A 20,176-nucleotide genomic window follows, 5' to 3' on the forward strand; every position below is an offset into this window, starting at 1 on the left:
TTTCGGTGCAATTGAAAATGACAGCTACCGGGTAATGGTCAGAAAAAGTCGTGCCTGGAGTTATGCGACACCACCCTCCCTTCGCTTCTAAAGCCTCCCCCACATAAATGCGGTCAATGCGAGATAGGGTGGGTCCACTATTCCGCCCGTCTGAGCAAGAGAATAGGAGAGAGTCCCTTTTTCGTTGGAAGTTGGCAGAATGCCAGATGTCTCGCAGGTTAAGGTGGACACATAGCTTCTCCCATTGTTTGCGTTCCCTTCCTTGTAGGACTATGGGGTTGTTGTTGGAGCTATCAAGAATGGATTCGATCATATTAAAATCCCCTCCAATGCACTACTCTTCTGCACCCACTACTTGTAGGCGGATGCGGTCCCAGAATGTTGCTCTTTCTGTTCTGTTGTTTGGAGCATAAACATTCATGAAGTTCCATCGTTTCCCTTGGATGGTCAGCGTGCAAAAATGTGCCCTACCAAGTATAAGTGATTCTTGGTGTATTAATCCCTGGGCTAGATGTTCCCGAATCAGAGTGCAAATACCACCATGATTTCCATTCTCCCCAATTGTTGGCTCCCAAATCGTTCGCCATGATCCAGGTAGAAGGTCTCCGACTTCCTTTAACTGTGTGCTATCGAGGTGGTGTTCCTGCAACATGATGATGTCAACACCACTCCCTAGTAAATGTTCTTCAAGATCCCTTCTCAGTTTCCATCTATTTTGTTGGTCTAGTCTACTTCTGAGTCCTTGCACGTTCCATGTTATAATCTTCATACTCATGGAATGGGGTGGGAGGTTGCCAGTTGTGCCTGGTGCTTTGTACAACAGGTCGTGAGTGGGGAGCACTCACCATTTAGACATCCAGACATTTCCAGGGATGGAATAGTAGTCCACATCCATGAGTGGAGTTTGTGGGCTATCTTGTGTGCTTCAATCGCCCCTTCATGCTTCTCATATAAATAGACAAAGCTTGGAGTTAGTTGGGTGTTTATGATAGTCCGCAAGTGGATGTGGCAAAGATGGGGGTCCTCTTCATCCATGGTGCACCAGAATTCAGTGTTATGCCAATGTTGCTTTAGTTCATTCATGAGCTCTTCATCTCTTATTTGTGCTACAAAGCACGCTGCTTGGTTACATAACATATCTTTAATCTTGGATTTCGACCAATCTTCCTGAGTCGAAAGCAAGAGTGGAAAGGAGATTGAGGTCGTCGGAACTCCGTTATTGTGCATCGCTGATACATGTACCCTTATTTTTTCCACTGCCTTGGGCCCTATACCTAGCCATTTCAAGGCGTTTTGTGGGTGTGGTTCAAGGTCTTGGCTAGAGGAAGCACACTCATTTGTGTCCAGGATGACTATGATTTGAGGCGTGACATTCACACTTTTGCCTTGGGTTGCTTCTTCTGCATTGGGTGTCGTTCCACTCAAGCTCCTTATTAGGGTCTTTACATGACTTATTCGTCTGCGTTTCCCTGTTTTGTAAGCTTTAACGAGAACTTTCTCTTGGGTGCTTGGTGTCACCTTAGGTCGTTCCTTTGGGCTTACGAAAGAACTAGGGGAATGCTCATCTGTGGAGGGGAGCTCTTGTAGTAGATCAAAGTGATTGGGGCTCATAGGCGATGGAGGATTTTGTGCCGGTGATGATTTCCGAAGGACATGGGTTTTTTCCACCACTCGCCATTCCATCACAGCCTTGTTGGGTCGTGGTGGGGGAGGCTTTTGATGTCTTATGGTATCCTGGCCTTCCAAAGTCTCCTTTGTAGGATCTTTAATACGTCTTGTGGGGCAATTCTTTTTTAAATGACCAAGTTTTTTGCATGCAAAACATTGCCCCGGTGCGCCAATCACTTCTATGCATTGTTCAATTCGCATTCCGTTTTTCCCGGGAATGAGGATCTTGGAGGGAAGTTTATTGATGTCCTGCACCAAGAGGCGGATAGAGGGAGGGCCTAGGTGCTTCTTTAGTCTGTCTGTTAGCGTTAGTTCCTCGTCCAACATCATCCCAAAGGAGTTGCCAATAGTAGGAAGTAGCATGTTGTATTCTAAGGATAGTCCAGGAAACAACATTGTTACCTTTTTCATGGAGTCATCCTGTTGTGCGGCTTTCTCTGGGTTAAAACCATGTGTCCATTTACGCATGAACAACCATGTATTACGGACCTGGCAAGGGGAAAGTGCTATGAGGTTCGTTGCAGACTCCGTGTCTTCTAGTATGATTTGATAGAAGCCTTTACCAAGCGGTTGGACTTCTTTTATACCACGGAGTTGTGAATGAAATTGAGCTTGCAACATATCTCGCAACAACCCTCTGTTTGGTCGTGATCCCATCACTCGGCATATGACCGCAATTCGCTCAAGGCGCTCTATCTCTTTCTCAAGTAGAAGCATCTCTTCGTTGTTGAAAATAATCTCAACAGGACCCCCGTTATCGGAGATGTTTTGTCCGTTATCGATCGAGGGGCCTGTTGGTGCAATGTGTTCGACAATGGCGATGTTCCCTCCTCAAAACCTGCTCCTCCTCGAACAGTGGGGGAGGTGTGAGAGGAAACCCTAAAGGATGGCCTCCTCACGAAACTGAGGAGGGTGATGCAGCAGCGGCGGGGAGGAGAGGCGCTCCGGCTCCAGCTCTTGCTCCTGCTCCTGCGCTTGTGATCCTTTAGTGTCACAAAGAGTCGTCTCTCGGCCCCTGCTCTGGCTCCGGCTCAAGCTCCTGCTCCGCAGCCTACAGGCGCGAGTCAGCCCTCCTGCGCCGCTGCTCTGCTGTGCCGGGCGGGTCTCCTGGTGAGACGCCCACACCGCAAACCTCCGCCGGGGATTGGCGCGCCGCTCTACTGCACCTGCTGCTGCACCCGAGTTTTGGTCCTTAAGAGAGGAACTTTTGCATAATATTATATGTTAGTACCACTTATCTTCTATTTTTAGTGAGTCTCGTGTCTCATTATTTAGGTGTGATACAACCTATGTATATATGAACAAAGAATAATAATTTCTTTTGTATTAAAGAAATATGGATGATGCCCATTTAAAAATCATGATGGGAATGGGGGTACCTTAGACTTAGATGGGAGATTTAGCATCTCCCTTATTCAAACTCGATCAAATGATGAGAAGTTGAAACCAATGTGCTCATTTCAGTCTTGCATCCCTAAAAATAATTTCTATGTCAATTAAAAGATATCCAAATGTATGATCACATATTGCTTTTGTTCATGAAAACCCGAAGATGCAATTTTGCATCTGGTAAAGGTAAACTTATATAAAGTTGAAAGTTGTAAGGGACAACAAACTCTCGTATGGATGTTCTAAAGACTAGATACATTGAGCACAAATTAAAGGAACTACTAGTCTAACATAAAAAGCAAGCACAAAAAACGAGCTAATGTTCTACCCAAGAGAACAGCGAAGCTAAGTGACTACGATCTAACATAAATTGAGTGTGTGTTTTGCCCATTGTAAGTAGCCAAGAGGACATTTGAAGCAATACAAATGTGTATATAAGTTGGATACGTCTTGTTTAGTAACAAGGATGTATGTATATGTAAGCTTTCCTTAACCTTATAATAGTAGCTTTAGAGGAGGAAGTTGTTTGGAGAAGGGCCAAGAGATGGGGGATGTGGATAGGGTAGTTGTGTTTTGGCATGAAGACATGGTGAAGAAGCATGACCTAGGGAGAGGGGTTTTCGATACTTTCCTGGATCCAAAGTTCCTAGATGTGTTGGAACCACACCCGGAGAACGGTGAAAGAATACGGAACATGCGTTCTATACTGTTGAAAGGACCAATCTCACCGCACATCGAGTGGAAGGAAGGGACACCCGCCCACATACAAGATCTCCTCTCTTTCCACACCCAAGGTTAGTGAAGTAAATGTCACTAGAGGGGGGGTGGGGGGGATGATCCCTTCATTAACATGCTTAGCCAATATTTCCTCTCTTTTTTTATCATCATAGATCCTTTTATGTACATTTGTTTCTCTAAAGACATCCCCTTCTGTAATTGATGCCAAATTTTGAACTCTAGACTATATCGATGAATTAATCATGGCCGACTCTAATGCTGATGTCCCAAGCGAGTTTTGCTCGGGTACGAGATTCGTGGTGGGGTCATGGGACACCGCCCTTCTAGCCGCGGGTACTACGCTCGATGCCATGAGAAGCATACTCGACGGACAAAGCAAGCTTGCATATGCCCTTGTCCGGCCGCCCGGGCATCACGCCCAACCGACCCATGCCGATGGCTATTGCTTCCTCAACAATGCCGGCTTGGCCATTGAGCTCGCGATATCTAGTTACCGCATAAAGCGGGTCGCGGTCGTGGATTTCGATGTGCACTATGGGAATGGCACGGCAGAAGGCTTCTACCAACGAGATGATGTGTTGACAATATCCCTACACATGAACCATGGGTCGTGGGGCCGTTCGCACCCTCAAACCGGGCGCGTCGATGAGGCCGGGATGGGTAAAGGGCTCGGGTTTAACATGAATGTCCCATTGCCCAATGGTACCGGGGACATGGGATACGAGCTCGCGATGCGGGAGTTGGTTGTCCCCGCACTAGCAAGATTCAAACCCGAGCTCATCGTGATGGTGATCGGCCAAGACTCGAGCGCGGTATGTCTTTTTGTCCATTCCTAATGTGAATAGTGCTCTCTCTCTCTCTCTCTCTCTCTCTCTCTCTCTCTCTCTCTCTCTCTTTGCCATATCAGAAACAAATCATTGTGCACAATCGTCTACTTCTATGTTGTCCATGGAGATCCGCGAAATCTATACACCATGTGTTTTGAGTCTTTCGGGGTCATGTATACATACATATATGATATAAGCATTCTCGATAACGTGACTTGAATGCCCAAATACTATGGGAGTTTTTTCATGAAGGTCACTAGTTGTGTACAACCCCTTGAAATGGTGGATATAAATAGTGTAGGGCTTAGTTAGCTAGTAAAGAGACAACTTTCCATGAACTCACATGCTATGGTTACATATTTATGGGTGTGCAAAAAAAGGCCCCCAGAAAAAGTTACAAAGCCCCACATCAACTTTGGTTATGCATATTATTTATGAGTCCTTCCTTCGAATATTCTTTTTCTACAGTTTGATCCTAATGGGAGACAATGCTTAACAATGGGGGGGTATCGTCGACTCGGTCAAATTATTCGCAATCAAGCAGACTTATATAGTGATGGGCGAGTGTTACTTGTGCAAGAGGGTGGTTACCATCTCACTTATTCGGCCTATTGCTTGCATGCTACATTGGAGGGTATATTGAAGCTTCCATCACCTCTTCTCCATGACCCCATGGCTTACTATCCCGAAGATCATGAGTTATCCGTGGCCGCTATATCTAATATAAAGATCGAGTGGACCAAAATTTGCATGGATCCAAATGTAACCCACTAGTCCACCCTACTCATTTTAGATGTTTTTGTTAGGAATGACTTACCAAGTTTATTTCGATGAATTATGTAGTGGTTTAGTTGAATTCAAGGACATCGAGCTTCCTTGATTGGATTTTTGTACTGGTGATTGAAGTTCACTTAATGCATTAAACGGAATGGACATTCAATGTTATGCTCTTATGTGATGTATGAAATGTAGTCTAAAAGTAGATGATCAAGATCACTTTGCACACTAATAACACATTGCAATCCTACCCATGTGAAAGGCATGAATTCTTGTTTTTATTTGAATATGAGAGTTGTTCATTCTACTCACGTAATCACTTTATTCGTGACAATGCCCATTGCCCTACATCATCTTGTCATATACAGTTTTATCTTGCGTCTTGTGCTCGATTTTCAAACTCACCTTGCATTTTTCCCTGCTTAAATATTCTACTTGTCGATAGTTAATAACACTTATGTTGCGTCAATAATCATAGCTCCTTGTTGCTTAATACACAATAATGAGTCATGAGGGAGCTCCTTTTTTTTATTATGTTTTTATATAGTCGGGAAATCATGAAAACCCGACCTTTTGTTCATGTAAACTTAATAAGGTCTCATAAATGTTCAAAAAGTGCACATATTTAGGCTGCGGCCAAAATGTCACTTTATATTTGCTTTACAAAAAGCTCACCCTTTTCTTCATGTAAACAAGAAAAAGTCTCAAATGAAATTGAAAAGCACATCGCCTCTACCAAATGTTGGGTTATATATTGACGTTACAACCTTTATTTTCATGGGATCATTCATTAAGGTTTGATCGTTGTGAACAAGTTTCGATTTGGAGCATGCTCATTTCTTTATTTCTTTAGAATTGGGAGTAGTTACATTCTTCCTTGAAAACGAACATTATTTTAATTTTGATAAGCTAGTTTGTCCGAGTGGTTAAGGGGAGCGACTTAAGATTGCTTGCACACACAAGTGCACGTGGGTTCGAACCCCACTACTACCCACAACTAGCATAGTATAAGATAGGTAGCATTGATTGATGGTTGGGGCTTCAAAGGGCATATCATTTGTAGCTATGAGAAATTTTTAGTTGGAAGTATCCTTGTAGCATTTGAGTAGAAACTCCAATATAAAACTAAATCATGATGAGCATTACTTGTTTTATTTTATTATTATTCTTTTGCCATCTTTGGGTCGAGTTCATGATATGATATTTGTGCTCTCTTTTATTCATGCGAGAATGGTGGGTCATTAGTCGAGTTTTCAAGGATTTTTTGTTACAGTTAGTTAACGGGGGCCCATATCTCATAAATCTCTTGAAACCGAAGTTACATGAATATTGTCTCTTGCTTCCTTTAGCCCATTGAAGGTTCGACAACCTAATCACGTGTTTCATCTTTTGTTTGGCCAATTGTAGGTGCATTGTTTGTTGGGTACTTTTGGGTGGCCAAGGCACATTGACAAAGCACATTTATGCCTATTTTCAAGTGTTCCTAATCTAGCACATTGTAAATTATCACCTCATTATGATGTTTTCCACCATTAATATGATGATTTCATAAAGAATTGTTTGTCTGTATGTTGAGTTCAACCAATTGTGTGTCTAAATAATGCGAGAAGCTAAGGGATCAAAGGTCAAAAACCTAATTGATATTCTTTAACCTAAGAAAGGCTAGAAAGAAGCTTAACTATACAAATCCTATAATGTCACCACTACTAAACAACTTTAATCGATCTCATTACCAAACTATAGTTCACTTTTTCTTTATGCAAGCATTAAGCAAACATTTGGCTTGAGTGTTATGATTAAGGTTGAGTTTGAGAATATATTTTCCCATATAGTTTTTATATATTGTGACCCAGATTTGGTGGTCTCAATGGGATATTCTAAAGCCATTTGAAGACTTGATAATTTGGATGTTCGACTTGACAACTACCTAGAAACGAAATAAGTTGTGGATGGATGGAGATAACCTTGTATTTTGCTTAGGAATAGTGTTTCTAAAATTATGTGATGGAAAGTTTTTTTTCTTTTTCCAAAAAAAAACTCCTTCCATTAGTTATAAAATTTTACAAATGAGACGATTATGTACAAATCCATAAAGGGACGCGATAGTTCCGTCTTATGTGGATGCCCCCTGACTCAAGAAAGGGAGATAATGCATGCTAAAACTTGAGCAAATAGATACTTATAGAATGTTCATAGGTGCATTCCATAATACAATGAAACCACATAAAACTTCGTGAACCTAGGAAAAAAGAAGACATGGTTCTATAAAACAATTATTAAACATCAACAAAATCCAAGTGTTTATTACTTGAATTTACTCGTGTTGAGAATGAGTTTGCGGATTATAAAATCCATTTTAACATTTAAATGGCATCCCATTATGTGCAAGTAGTAAACGTAAAATCCCTCTTACAACCTTATTAGAGAAGAATGCCATTCTAGTTATGTCAATGATTTTGATGCCTATCATTCCTTTTATTGAAGCTCCAAAATCCCAACATGCAAAATCCATGATTTTGATTTTTGTGGCTCCTAGGACCATGCATTTTTCATTCATTGGCCTTAAATTTACATTGATACCTTAAAGATTTAGAAGAAGTATGGCTAGGTAAAACCTTGAAAACGTATGTATATAAGACCTATCCAATTGGGTCATGGTTAGAAACGTTACCATTGAATTGATATCTGTGTGCATGTGATATAGACTCGTGGGACCAAAATACTTGTAAAGACTAAAGTAAAAGCAACCCCCACCAAAATAGAATCAAAGGGGCCTTTTACCCTTGGTCGACTACGGTAGCACCACAATTCATAAATAGTTGCACCAAGAGGTAGTGTATATGTGCTCAAATGAAATGGGAACCCTTCTTAGAGAAATTTGCTTGGCCCTACAACCCTTGCCGATTCCACTACTTTTAGGCCTTGCATGGTGAAAAGAATGTTCAACACAAAACAACATATTTCTCCTTTCTTGCAATATTGTCTCTCTACGTACTAGAAGCAAAGTGAGCACAACATATTTCCCACTCTCCATTGCTTGGAATATATCAACTATATAGGCATATCCTTTATTTTATGAATAGAAGCATCGATTCTATATATGTTGTCCAAACCAAGATGATTTCATCATCCATGAAAATATTCATTTAGAACTTATGAATTTTGTAGCAAATATTAACCCAACTTAGCCCAAGACAATCAGAAGTATCCATCCCACTCTCGCCACTTCAAGAGCGTATTTAACCAAAAATAGCCACGAGAACATTTGATTAAGTTTTGTTAACCGTTCGAAGCTTCACCTCATAGCTATCCAAACATAGCCCTCATGAGTTCAAACACTTGGATAAAGTTGTTTGAATTGTTGAAAAAATAGGTAGCTATGAGGGACAACACTTGCTAATTTAGTTTTTACATTTTGAAGGTTTTAGCACACACTTAGCAAACTTAGAACACACATGGGAGCCTCTAGAATAAACACTTTGGACCACTTGAAAAAATAGAAGTTCCATCTATAATGTTATAGAGTAGCTTCATTGGATTATTGTTATTCCCATATGGGAGCACAAATGTTTATCACTTACAAGACCCTATACATTGCCAAATTGTTCTGCGGTGACGTGTTTGTGTGTGTGAACCAAAGGGTTCTGTCCCTCACATAAATAACCTTACAAAGATTTGTGTATGTGTGTGTATGTGTGTGTGTGTGTGCGTGTGTGTGTGTGTTTGTCAACAAGGGGTGGACATCCCTTTATAAATAACCTTACAAAAGGTATCCTCACACTTTGATGAGGTTGTATGTACATAAGAGGCCATTGTTGTAGCCAATTTCATCATCTTCATCTAAGGAAGCCGGCAAGTTGAGATCTATCATTCCATCCACCTTCCGATCGGTGCGAGATTTGAGACTTTTATTAGACGATTCTCCGGGAAGAAAACCTTGTTCTTGTTTTTGCGCTCTTGAACAATATTGCTTGATGCAACTATTGCCATCATTATTGTTGCTTGAAGCGACACTCGAAGCTTCTGGAAGCTTCTCACCATTCCAATGGCATCTCTTATGTCCACCAAGAGCTTGCCCGGACGCGAAGACCTTGTGGCAAATGGAGCATTCATGACCTTTCACATTCCTAGAATTGGAAATCACTTTACTTTCTTGATGTTGTTGATCATGTGACAAATTAGGTGTGGCTTGCATTGTAGATTCAATCATCCCACGCCGCCTCGGCAATGGGACACTAGTTAGTTCGTCATCTTTCACAACCTTGTCATGCACCTGCCTAACAAAGTAGTTACTGGCTCTTGCAAAGCATCCTTTAGTTTTCCTATGGCTTGCCCTATGCCCTCCAAGTGCTTGATGAGACTTAAAGCACTTCTTGCAAGTACTACATTCATACTTAACCCTCCCGGCCTCGGCTTTGAGCTCGGCTTCGAGCTCAGCATCATCATTTAGCTCTAGCTCGGGGTCCTCCTCCTCCTCCTCCTCATCCTCCTCCTCCTCCTCCTCCTCCTCCTCGGAGTACTCAACAGTCGTTGAAGAAGAAGAATCGATGGCATTAAGCTTCCTATTAGTCAAGCTCGACTCTTGTGTTGTAATCTCCGTTTCGACATCATCCCCACTTGTGCCGACCACATGGTTTCCTCCATTAGAGAGTAAGACAAGGCAATTGGCCATGTCATGGAGGTCTTCTTGGTCCTTGGTACTAAGATCATCGCTGGAAGTAGTGGTCTCGGAAGTGAGACCGGGGCCATAATCCGATGGGGTGGTACCAATGATAAAACTAGGGCTACCTCTAGGGGCATTGTTGGAATTCATACCTGGATTCATCCTCCTCGATCGCTTCCTAGTGGATGGCCATAGATTCGAAGCAGCTCGGGTCCGTGTCCGAGTACCAACCCTTACTAATACTCCCATGTCTTCTCCTTCAAGCTTCCCTTCCTCTTCTTCTTCTTCTTCTTCTTCTTCTTCTTCTTGGGGCTTCTTATGCTCTAGGGCTTGCTCGAGTTGATCTTGTGCTTGATCTGGCTTATGTATGCCTCTCCATTCTCTCTCGGGATGAGATCTCATGTGGCCGAAGAGAGCTTTACACGACCCGAAAACCTTACCACATTCCGAGCACCGGAACCGGGAAGCCGGGCCGTCCTGATTAAGGCCGAGGCCCGGTGATGATCCCTCTTCTTCTTGCCTTCTTCTACTTATGTCCATGGATTCACCCCATTCTTCAAGTGCTTTCAATTCTCTGTCATCATCATCATCATCATCATCATCATCATTAGCATCAATCTCATTGTCTAATCTTACCGTGGATTCCTCAGACTTAATCCGGTTCATCACGCCTTGCGAAACTGTACCGATCCTGTTAGGGTTAGGGTTAGGGTTATGGTTAAAGGTCGGAGGAGGAGGAGGGTTGTTAAGTGGTGGATTGTAGTGATTAAGCCATGGCTTTGGAGACTTGTGGAGAGCTAATGCATCCTCCTGATTAGTGACCATTGCTTGATTGTTATTGCTGCTTAAGGCGCCATGGATTCTCATGTGTCCGCCTAAAGCTCGGCCTGATGGGAATTCTCGATTACAAAACCTACAAATCCGAGCACTTGTATTACATGGAGGAGGATTAGTAGCACTAATCTCACCACTAAACATTCCCTTCATCCGCTTCCTCTCTGGAAGATTAGCACTAATCACACTCTTCTTGTCGCCAGGGGGGTTAGCACTAATCATAGTCTTCTTCTCGGGTGGATTTGCACTAATCCAACTCTTCTTTTCGGGAGGATTAGCACTAATCACAGTCTTCTTCTTCTTCTTCTTCTTCTTCTTCTCCTCCTCCTCCTCCTCAAAGCACCCATTATGGCTACTCTTGAAAGCTTGAGTTAGCATAGTTACAGATTGTGAATCACGGCCACTAGTATATTGAGCTCTAAGAAAAGCAGAAGGAGAAGAAGAAGAAGAATACTCTGTGTCTCCATAGCTTTTCCTCGCTCCATCTGATCTGTCGAATAGCCCTGGCTTCGACTGAGGAGCAAGACAGTGACGATGAATCACACTACAATTCTGTTGATCTGAAGAAGACGACCCATTATGGGGAACCTCCATAGCTAAGAAACCATGGAGGTTATCCCGAGCAGGATCCTCGGATTTGGGCATAGTACTCTGTTCCCCTGCTAATTGGCCAGGAGAGGTGAGAAGCTCTGCTCTGCCATAGCCAGTTACAGGGGAATCAGTGAAATGGTGAAGAAGATCGGGATTAATAAGTGTAGGAGGAGGAGGAGGAGGAGGGTGTGGTTGGACCTCCATGATGATGAAGAATCAATGGAAAAGCTTGAAAATGAGTAAATAGTGTTATATATAAAATGGAGGAAAATAGGAAGAAGTTGAGCCGACATGCAAAGCATGCATCCATAACAGCCCAAAAAATGATAGAAATAAAAATCCTTATTTTATTTCTTTTGTCAAGCAACCCAAAGAAACTCTCTCTCTCTCTCTCTCTCTCTCTCTCTCTCTCTCTCTCTCTCTCACCCACACACACACACACAACTCACTCACTCACTCTCACTCTCTCACTTAGAGTAGAACAAGAGCCATACAAGTGAGTGACTACATGGCCTTCTAACATGCATTCCTGTGTGTGTGCGTGCGTGCGTGCGTTCGTTTGTGTGCACATGTGTCGATATGTATATAACCCGACCGATATCCTGCCTGTTAAGCTTGTCTCGCGCCTAACTGATCGATCATGCGAACTATTGTATTTTATTGGTTCGTTGAGCTAGAAACAACGCCCATGCCATAAGAAAAACGATTGCCAGGTTATTGCAGCATATATATATATATATTCATTCACTTCGAAGCTAATGGCTTTGGTGCATGAGCCCGTTTCTCCTTACATGCACTCAAAAACCTTTCAAGTCGTTAGTACAATGACCCGAAACATATTACCTGTATGGCCTTTTTACAAAGTGCTCGAGCTTTCAAGCTCTTAAGATGACAATCCAAACATTTGGCAATCAGGTCTCGTGTTGTGCTCATTCGTTTATGCTTTCATATTATGGGAAGCCAGAGTTTCTAGTACATTGAATGGCTAAGGGGGCGTCAACATATAACCAAGTGAACCCGTGCCGACAATGTATGCTATTTGTGGGCTCAAGCCAAATAATAGAGTGTCTCCTAGAATAGCATGAGGGCTATGGATCGGATGATAGTGTGAAATCTCAATGAGAGCTTTCTCATATCATCTTCAATGTTCTTTGTCCATAACATACCACATGCCCCAAATGTCCAAAGTCTTGGAAGCATGTTTCATTTCTCTATTGGTCTTATAGTCAAGAAATCACAGGCTTTCAAAGCTTGATGCTTATATTGGGATGCATGCTTATACAATGGGAAAATACATGTTCATGATTTGTGACATGGTCACCTATGGAGAAGAAACAACTGAGATTATCGCTCATCCTCTCTACTTAGTGGGTAGAGCTTCTCGAGAATGAACAAACTTTTCACAATCAAGTGTCGCAACTTTCTTCCCTTTCAAATGATCTTTTTGGTGTGCACTTATGTGGTTCTCACTTTTGGGTGGTGAGCAGTTGTCTTAGGAGAAGGATCCTTGTCATAATCAAGATTCACGCTTTACAAGTCGCTTGATTCTCAACTAAAAAGTATTATTTGTATGCAAATGTCATGCCTAGGTGGTCGGTTTCATGACTAAGTTTATGAGGGGTGATGTTCGCCTCATGCTTTTTTGAGTGCAGAGCATGGATACATAGAATAAAGTCCAAAGTCCAAGGTTTGTATGCATAAAATCGTAGGTCATGGGTCTCACGATTAATTCAGAGAGTTGAAATGCTCCCCCTTGCTTATGTGCGCGTGTGTGACCAAGAATAGAGATCAAGATCTTTGTGTGTAGTATAATTTTACCAACCCAACTTAAGGGATGAAAATGGACATTATCTTATGTAAATTAGAAATAGTTAGTGTTTTCTACGAGTGTAGCTTAAAGAAAGAAAATTATGTTTCATAGAATTATGGCCATATGCAAGCTTCTTTACCATAAAGACTCAATCAAGCCTCATAACATCATATCCAACACCAATATATAATAAAAAACCTTGCATAGAACACTTGTAAGATTCAAATGAACAAAGTCTTTGGGAAATTAAACTATAAATAGAGTAGGATCTCTTCGTTTGAAAGAGAAATGGAAGGGGAAAAAAACAAGGTAGACATAAAAACATGACATCACAACAATCTTCAATCAATGCATTATGTGTGATCATGTCATCTAAGGTTCACACCATAAGTTACTCCTAAATCACTACCTACATGTGTTAGAAGCCCACAACAAATATTGTTTGGGAAACCTTCTTTATTGGAAATAATCTTGGGGCAGTTTCACAACTCCTTTCTACCTCAATGGTAATGTGCCATGATTACATCCTTCATAAATAGTCATCATGGAGCAATATGCACGCATGCACATTTGGGTGTGAGTGTATATTTGTGTATCAAGTCAACTCCACCATTGGGCGTATATCAATTCAAACAACTAATCATGGTCCCTACTCATAATAATTAAATTTAATCATCTTATCAAACTGCTTTATTCCAAAGTTTCCCTTTTATACACACTTGGTGTAGTGGCTCCACTATCATTTATAAAAGATCGGAGACTATCTACGAAAACATGAAATTCACTTGACAGTTTGAAGACAAGTTGATAGTCATCAATAATTCACACATTAGGTAATTTAGGTAATGTGCAATTCAAGATTTAATTTGTGCTAGGTAGTTGATGTTGGACTGAGATGTTTACTAAATCACCAAGTCATGATAGAAGCAAAGGAGTTGCAAGTCCTTGAACAAAAGAAGAAGATATTGGAGAAGTTGATCACCTCAAAGGAAAATAAAAATGATGTAGAACTTGAGGAGGTAAAGTATAATATGGAGAAACCTTGAAGGACATTGAAGAGAGTTGGCTTGAAATGCGTGCCAATATGGAAGAGGCCATCGCCGACATCAATACATTGTTGGTTCCAAACGTATGATGTACATAATTTGAAGTTTTATTTTCTTAATTTGGATCTAAATCCCACTTACAAGCAATAAATCATAGAGTGGCCGTGTTTTTGGACTGGGAGACGGGTATGCTTTCTAGGCTAAAAAGTGTGTAACCATGGTTGTCTACTAGTTATGGCAGTGATGTGCATAATTCATTTTTCTAACATAATATCATTGTTTATTTAAAAATCTAAACGAATAAAAAATAAAGAAGAAATTCCACATCGAAAGGAGAACACTTGGGCTGCATTGGGCACTTACTTTTGTTTTCAAGTTTTGGCAAAGTCAACCTTCTAATAGGAGTTTATATCTTTAGCACTAGCAGTCTTTACATGGATTAGATATGTATGTGTTGAATTCCTTTTGTATTGTATGTTTGCATATAGTAACTAACATCAACTGCATTGCATCGTGACCATTAGAAACAATGTCTATTTAATTACCTTCTTTAGCCCCATGTATTCGTGTCGTTTAGCTCCATGGCTCCATTATAATCATTGTCGATGTTAGGTAAAGGTACATGCTTTTGAGGAATTTTTTGAGACAATTTTTCAAATATTCTTTCATGAAGTCATTGGTAACCCTAGAAGAGTGCTTTTTTGTCAAGCTTTTTCAACAAGATGGTACAAAAATTCTTTTGATTGTGACAGGGAAACAAGTAAATCTTTAATCATACATTAAGGCGCACTATAATTTGAGACATAAATACATGGAGTTTAACCTTAATTTATCATATGGCTACTATTACACATGTATTCTTGCAACAATGTGCCATTTACATATTGTGAACTCAATAGTCTCCATTAGCTTTTAAAAACATTGGAATAAATATGTAAAGTTGTAGTTTTAGTTGAATCTATGCAACATGCATGTAGACCCAAGTATATTAGCAATTGAAGCTTTTCAAAGTGATGGGATCATACCATGTCATAGACCATTGGAGAATTATAACAACCTTAACTTCTACGTTCGGTCACCAAATTCTTAGCAACTTGAAATAATGTGTAACTTTTGTGGTTTAAGGTGAAAGTATGCAACATGTATTAAAATGAGGGTTGGATTATCAATATCTAGATTTTAGCTTTCATTGCAAATGGGAGGATTATAACTTGCTTATGTGCAACTCTCTTTTCTTGTATCTTTCTTTCTTTAATGGCTTGACAAAATAGCCTTGATTGAATTTGAAGTCACTTTGACATCTTTACTTGGGCATTGAAAATGATGTCTAGAAACACATGTCAACAACATCATGAAAATGTTACTATGTATCAACGGTATTTTTAAGGAAAAGTTACATAATGCACTTAGGCTATCAACAAATGTTTTGATAAATTTGTGGTTCTTACATGAACTTCAATAACACTTCTTCTTGATGTAGATTTGTCTCAGTTAATCGTCTTTGTATCTCTCTCACATGTTGATATGTTTACGACGAAGCATGAAAACTGTGAATTTGAGAAAATCTAAAAATCCTTATCCCAACTTCACAATTTTCATGAGTCATCTTGAACATATTGAGCAACTCCTAAGATAGAGCCATAGACACAATACATTCAATGTTTCAATTGGGTTAGTTTTTCTAGATTATGAACTGTATGGATAGCACGTAACCACATAACCGTCAATTAACATGCTCTTCTTCTTCTCACTTTCTCTCAAGCAACGATTGCATGATTGTCTCTTGCTCCATATTATCCCCCCTTATGAATTTCAAATTTTATTTGAATGTTTCTAAGTATAGCTTTATACATTACTATATTTTGTGGGTTTTCACCACATCTTGATGTTTCCCACTAGTAATAAAAAGCCTTACTAAGAAAACACTTGTGCCATATAGAGTTCAAATGGTTGCATCACATTGATCAAGAGAGATGGTTATGGATGATAGATCAATGATGCTAGTCATGTGGAGAATATTGGTGGATCTTTTGAATGAGACTGAGACAATCGTTTTTATGCATGTGATAACTTCTATTGCTATGGAACATGCTAGTTATACCTCCTTTCTTTAGTTGCTCTTTCTTTCCACGGGTACATTAAATCCTCACTCACTCATGTACCACTTTTGAATGGTCTATATTACAAAGACAAACTTCCACTTCACACATGTTATGGTTACACCGATGCATTTGCAATTACGACTATTATGTTTGTGTGTGCGTGGGGGTGTTCCACATATGTACATGCATAGATGCAAGAAAGAAAAAGAAAGCAAAAGGTGGCATTGAATAGAAGGTGTGAGAGAGAGTTATGACAAAGAATTTAGACATAAAGGAGGCTTTTTGAAGAATAAATTTTAATTTACAATAAGATTCAAAAGACAAAATTAGTGTGTGTGTGGGAGTAGGGGGTTGGTCTGGCAATATGCTCATGGGGTGGATGAGTTGTGAGGGAAGCAAAAAATAGAGGGAATATAATAGCAAAGTAAGAGGAAATAATCATCGATCCAGGAAGAAAAAAACAAAATGAAACCAACATGACACAAAATCTCGACTCGAAAGTATTGGCTTTACATTATCAAATTATGTATTATAATTAGCATTGAAAATTTGTACATGACATCGTCCAATCGTGCTAGATGACCTTAACATCATGTGCTTTGAGTCTAGAGGAATGGGTTTTTAATGATATTTTCAATGCGAAAAAAGAAATCATGTTTCAATTACACTAACAATTAACTAGAACTTTTCCCCTAAAAATGGAACTACAAATTTGTTCTCGACAACCCAAGATACCATTGCTTGATAAAATGCAATACTAACAAAAACATGTTATGTAGTAAATGGTAGCGAATGGATATTATTGATCACATGATATATGCACACTTATGTACACCAAGTCCCTACTTTTTTGGATGAATTGTTTCGCATTATGATGGAAATGGCAATAAATGGTTGGTTAAACTTAGAACCTGAATTGGTCAATATTTATTATTAGAGTATAGCATCACATGAAAGACTCCCTCAAATGGGATGTCGTGACACCTGTGAAACAACTCTCTCTCTCTCTCTCTCTCACACACACACACACACACACACAACAACAATTTAGGACTAGGAAATGATACTTGTTTTATTAACTATAAGTTCCAAATTACATATAACCTCTCGTAAAAAAAATATTACCCACTATGCCATACCCATTTGTTTTTCTCGCAAAACATTTTTCATCAAATTGCCACATGAGTACTAGAATAATTTCAAATCAAGATCTTGTATTGCTAACTAATGTAGGAGTGCCTTCTTACTACAATGAGGCTATGGAAGTAGAATATACAGTTAAATTGAGTATTGCCATAAAGAGCGAGATGGAGTTCAGTCAGATGAACTAGATGTGAAAATATGTAATCCTATTTTTATATGGCATTGGGTGAGTCTTTATTGTATCGTTCAACTTTAACAAGTTCATTGTTAGTTACTTGATCAATGATCACTATCATCCTAAATTAGTGTTGTGACCACTTAAAGTATATTTGCTTTCCCGATATACACATTAATTTATACATTATAGCCTTCTAGCCATTTCACACATGTTGGATGAACGACAATATGGCATGCCTCTAGGACATAAATAGATTGTGCAAATAAACCCTTTGCAATAATGGAGAGTGCAAGACTAAGTGGGGGATGAGAGCTTGGTGATAACTACGATTACTTCATCTTGTGGTGGTGGGGAATTGACAAGCTTACTAGATCTTGAAATCTCAATTTACGTGATTAGGTGAAGGCTTACTGCATCGATCATCCATTCATACGATGACTCTACACGCAAACTACTCATAAAATATCTCACGAAAATAGAGCTTATGACATCGTAGTTATGAGTCAGATATATTTTCCAACATGTAAAAGATTTTATTAGCTTTAACTAATGTCCAAGAGATTGACAATAATTCAAGCAAATTGACATTTTCTAGATTATTCATGTGTGTTCTACCCATGTTGTGATCTCACCCATTGGATTGACACAATCCTCACGTGAAATTTCTTAAACAGAATAAGAGTATTTGTGATCAATGTGGTTATCATTTTCGAATGAATAATATCGAAATAATTGAACTTCTAATTGATCACGACACTCGGATTCGCATGGATGAACACAAGATCACAATGAATGTTTTGGGTTTCTTTGATGAGAATTTCTACCACAATCATATCACTGATTCTGAAAAGGGGACATGTTTGAAATATGGCGTTCAAATAGGTATAGGACATCTAGATGGAAAAAGTATTGCACTTGGTGTTATGGACTTTACTTTCATGTGAGGAAGTATGGATTCCACATTATTCTTGAGCCTTCTAATGTTGGTCTGATGCCTTGTCCAACTTTAAGATCTCAGTAATCTCAAATACTCAGTAATATACATTATCTCTTGACCTTTCATCCATTCTCTTGTATATTAAATAAAACTTCATTTACATTGTCATGTTGCCGTTTGGACACTGTGAACTGACACTAAAACAAAATGTTCTATTGTTGTGACAATATGAATATAACAAAGAAAATATCAATTAGCTTAACGTGTGTACATGTGCACGTCATGTATCGATCTTACAATTGACTTATCTTATACAAAACCTAATATAATATCTTCTTTGCACATCAAGCTTATATTTCAAAGCTTCACTAAATCTTAATTATACTACTCGCTCATGACATTTTAATCCATATCTATGAACTCTAACGGTTCCACCCATAATCCATAATAGAAGTAAATCTTCATGACAACATCCCTACTTCTTATGAATTACCATAGTTTTCGCTTAGGCTCATATGGAAATCTCTTGCTAAACTAGCCCAATTAAATTTGAGCCTCTCTTAATCTCTTTCTTTCACCTTTGATATTTTCGGATTTAAACGCATCACCCATTGTTTACCAAAGAGTGTTCCTTACCATTTGTGAATAAGAATAACAACGAGTCTCCAAAAACATTGAAACAACAAACTCCTCAAATAAGATAGTTATTCCTACAATTATGGGTAGAGAATTGATCAACTTCAATGTTTTTACAATATTGGCAACATTATGGCTTTACTAAAAAAAAGAGACCAATTTTCGAAGCTTTGAACTTCGATGGTTGAGCACCACCCTTGCCACAAATATCCATGCCAAGGTTAAGCTACGATAGGCTTTTGATGGTACAAGGTCTAAGTTATGAGAAATTTTAAATTAGCTATGACTTGTGAAGCATTGCATTCTTATGCATATCCTATGGAGGAAGCATGAATTGGTCTAGTTGAAACCTTGTTGAGGGGCCCCACGTTGAATCCATTTTCCCTACGCTTGGAGAATGATTTTCTTGAGCTCCATATTTTTGGAGCTTTTATTGAAGAATTAGAATCATAGTTTGGAGAAATTGACAAGAAAAGACTTGCAATATCTAGTCTTAGGAATACGAAACAAGGTTTTCAACATGCAATTGTGTATGCCTCACTACACCATTATGTAGCCTAGACATCTAATGGGAAGTCGTAGGTTTACAAGATTATTCTAGGCATGGAATATGAGATGATGTCACAGACATCTTATTCACAATGGAGGATACAACTTACAAAATCACGTTAAAATATCATTAACTTTGTTGTTTGATGCGACCATTGCTTTTTTGAGTTATGATAGGAGTGTTGGGGTTATGAGATTGTTAGGCCACCATCATACATCACATGACCAATTAAGACATTGAACCAACAATAACACTAAGGACCCCATATGGGAATAAGGAAAAAGGGG

The 20,176-nt window shown here is 39.5% G+C and overlaps 2 protein-coding genes across 2 annotated transcripts; one reads left to right on the forward strand and one right to left on the reverse strand.

The window, feature by feature from the left end:
- The first annotated feature begins 3,421 nt into the window (after nucleotides 1-3,421).
- HDA08 (histone deacetylase 8) lies at nucleotides 3,422-5,567 on the forward strand. The gene is made up of 3 exons (XM_087336076.1): nucleotides 3,422-3,851; nucleotides 4,018-4,607; nucleotides 5,091-5,567. The coding sequence occupies exons 1-3, from the start codon at nucleotides 3,602-3,604 to the stop codon at nucleotides 5,394-5,396; spliced, it is 1,146 nt and encodes a 381-aa protein (XP_087192202.1). The 5' UTR covers nucleotides 3,422-3,601; the 3' UTR covers nucleotides 5,397-5,567.
- Nucleotides 5,568-8,887: 3,320 nt separating this feature from the next.
- LOC147850815 (uncharacterized) lies at nucleotides 8,888-11,505 on the reverse strand. The gene is made up of 2 exons (XM_087335934.1): nucleotides 9,925-11,505; nucleotides 8,888-9,894 (listed from the first exon to the last, which is right to left on the reverse strand). Exons 1-2 carry the CDS (start codon nucleotides 11,488-11,490, stop codon nucleotides 9,175-9,177), a joined length of 2,286 nt encoding a protein of 761 aa, XP_087192060.1. The 5' UTR covers nucleotides 11,491-11,505; the 3' UTR covers nucleotides 8,888-9,174.
- Nucleotides 11,506-20,176: the final 8,671 nt, after the last annotated feature.

This window comes from Azolla caroliniana, unplaced genomic scaffold (assembly GCF_043228905.1).
Source record: "Azolla caroliniana isolate FFs.n. ecotype wild unplaced genomic scaffold, voAzoCaro1.0.p SCAF_20, whole genome shotgun sequence".
Lineage (NCBI taxonomy): Eukaryota > Viridiplantae > Streptophyta > Polypodiopsida > Salviniales > Salviniaceae > Azolla > Azolla caroliniana.

Coding starts and splice junctions, on each gene's coding strand:
- HDA08 (XM_087336076.1), top strand. CDS start 3,602: ATGGGGGATGTGGATAGGGTAGTTGTGTTTTGGCATGAAGACATGGTG. Junction 3,852..4,017: donor CCTCTCTTTCCACACCCAAG/GTTAGTGAAGTA, acceptor TTTGAACTCTAG/ACTATATCGATGAATTAATC. Junction 4,608..5,090: donor TCGGCCAAGACTCGAGCGCG/GTATGTCTTTTT, acceptor CTTTTTCTACAG/TTTGATCCTAATGGGAGACA.
- LOC147850815 (XM_087335934.1), bottom strand. CDS start 11,490: ATGGAGGTTCCCCATAATGGGTCGTCTTCTTCAGATCAACAGAATTGT. Junction 9,895..9,924: donor ATTCTTCTTCTTCAACGACT/GTTGAGTACTCC, acceptor GAGGAGGAGGAG/GAGGAGGAGGATGAGGAGGA.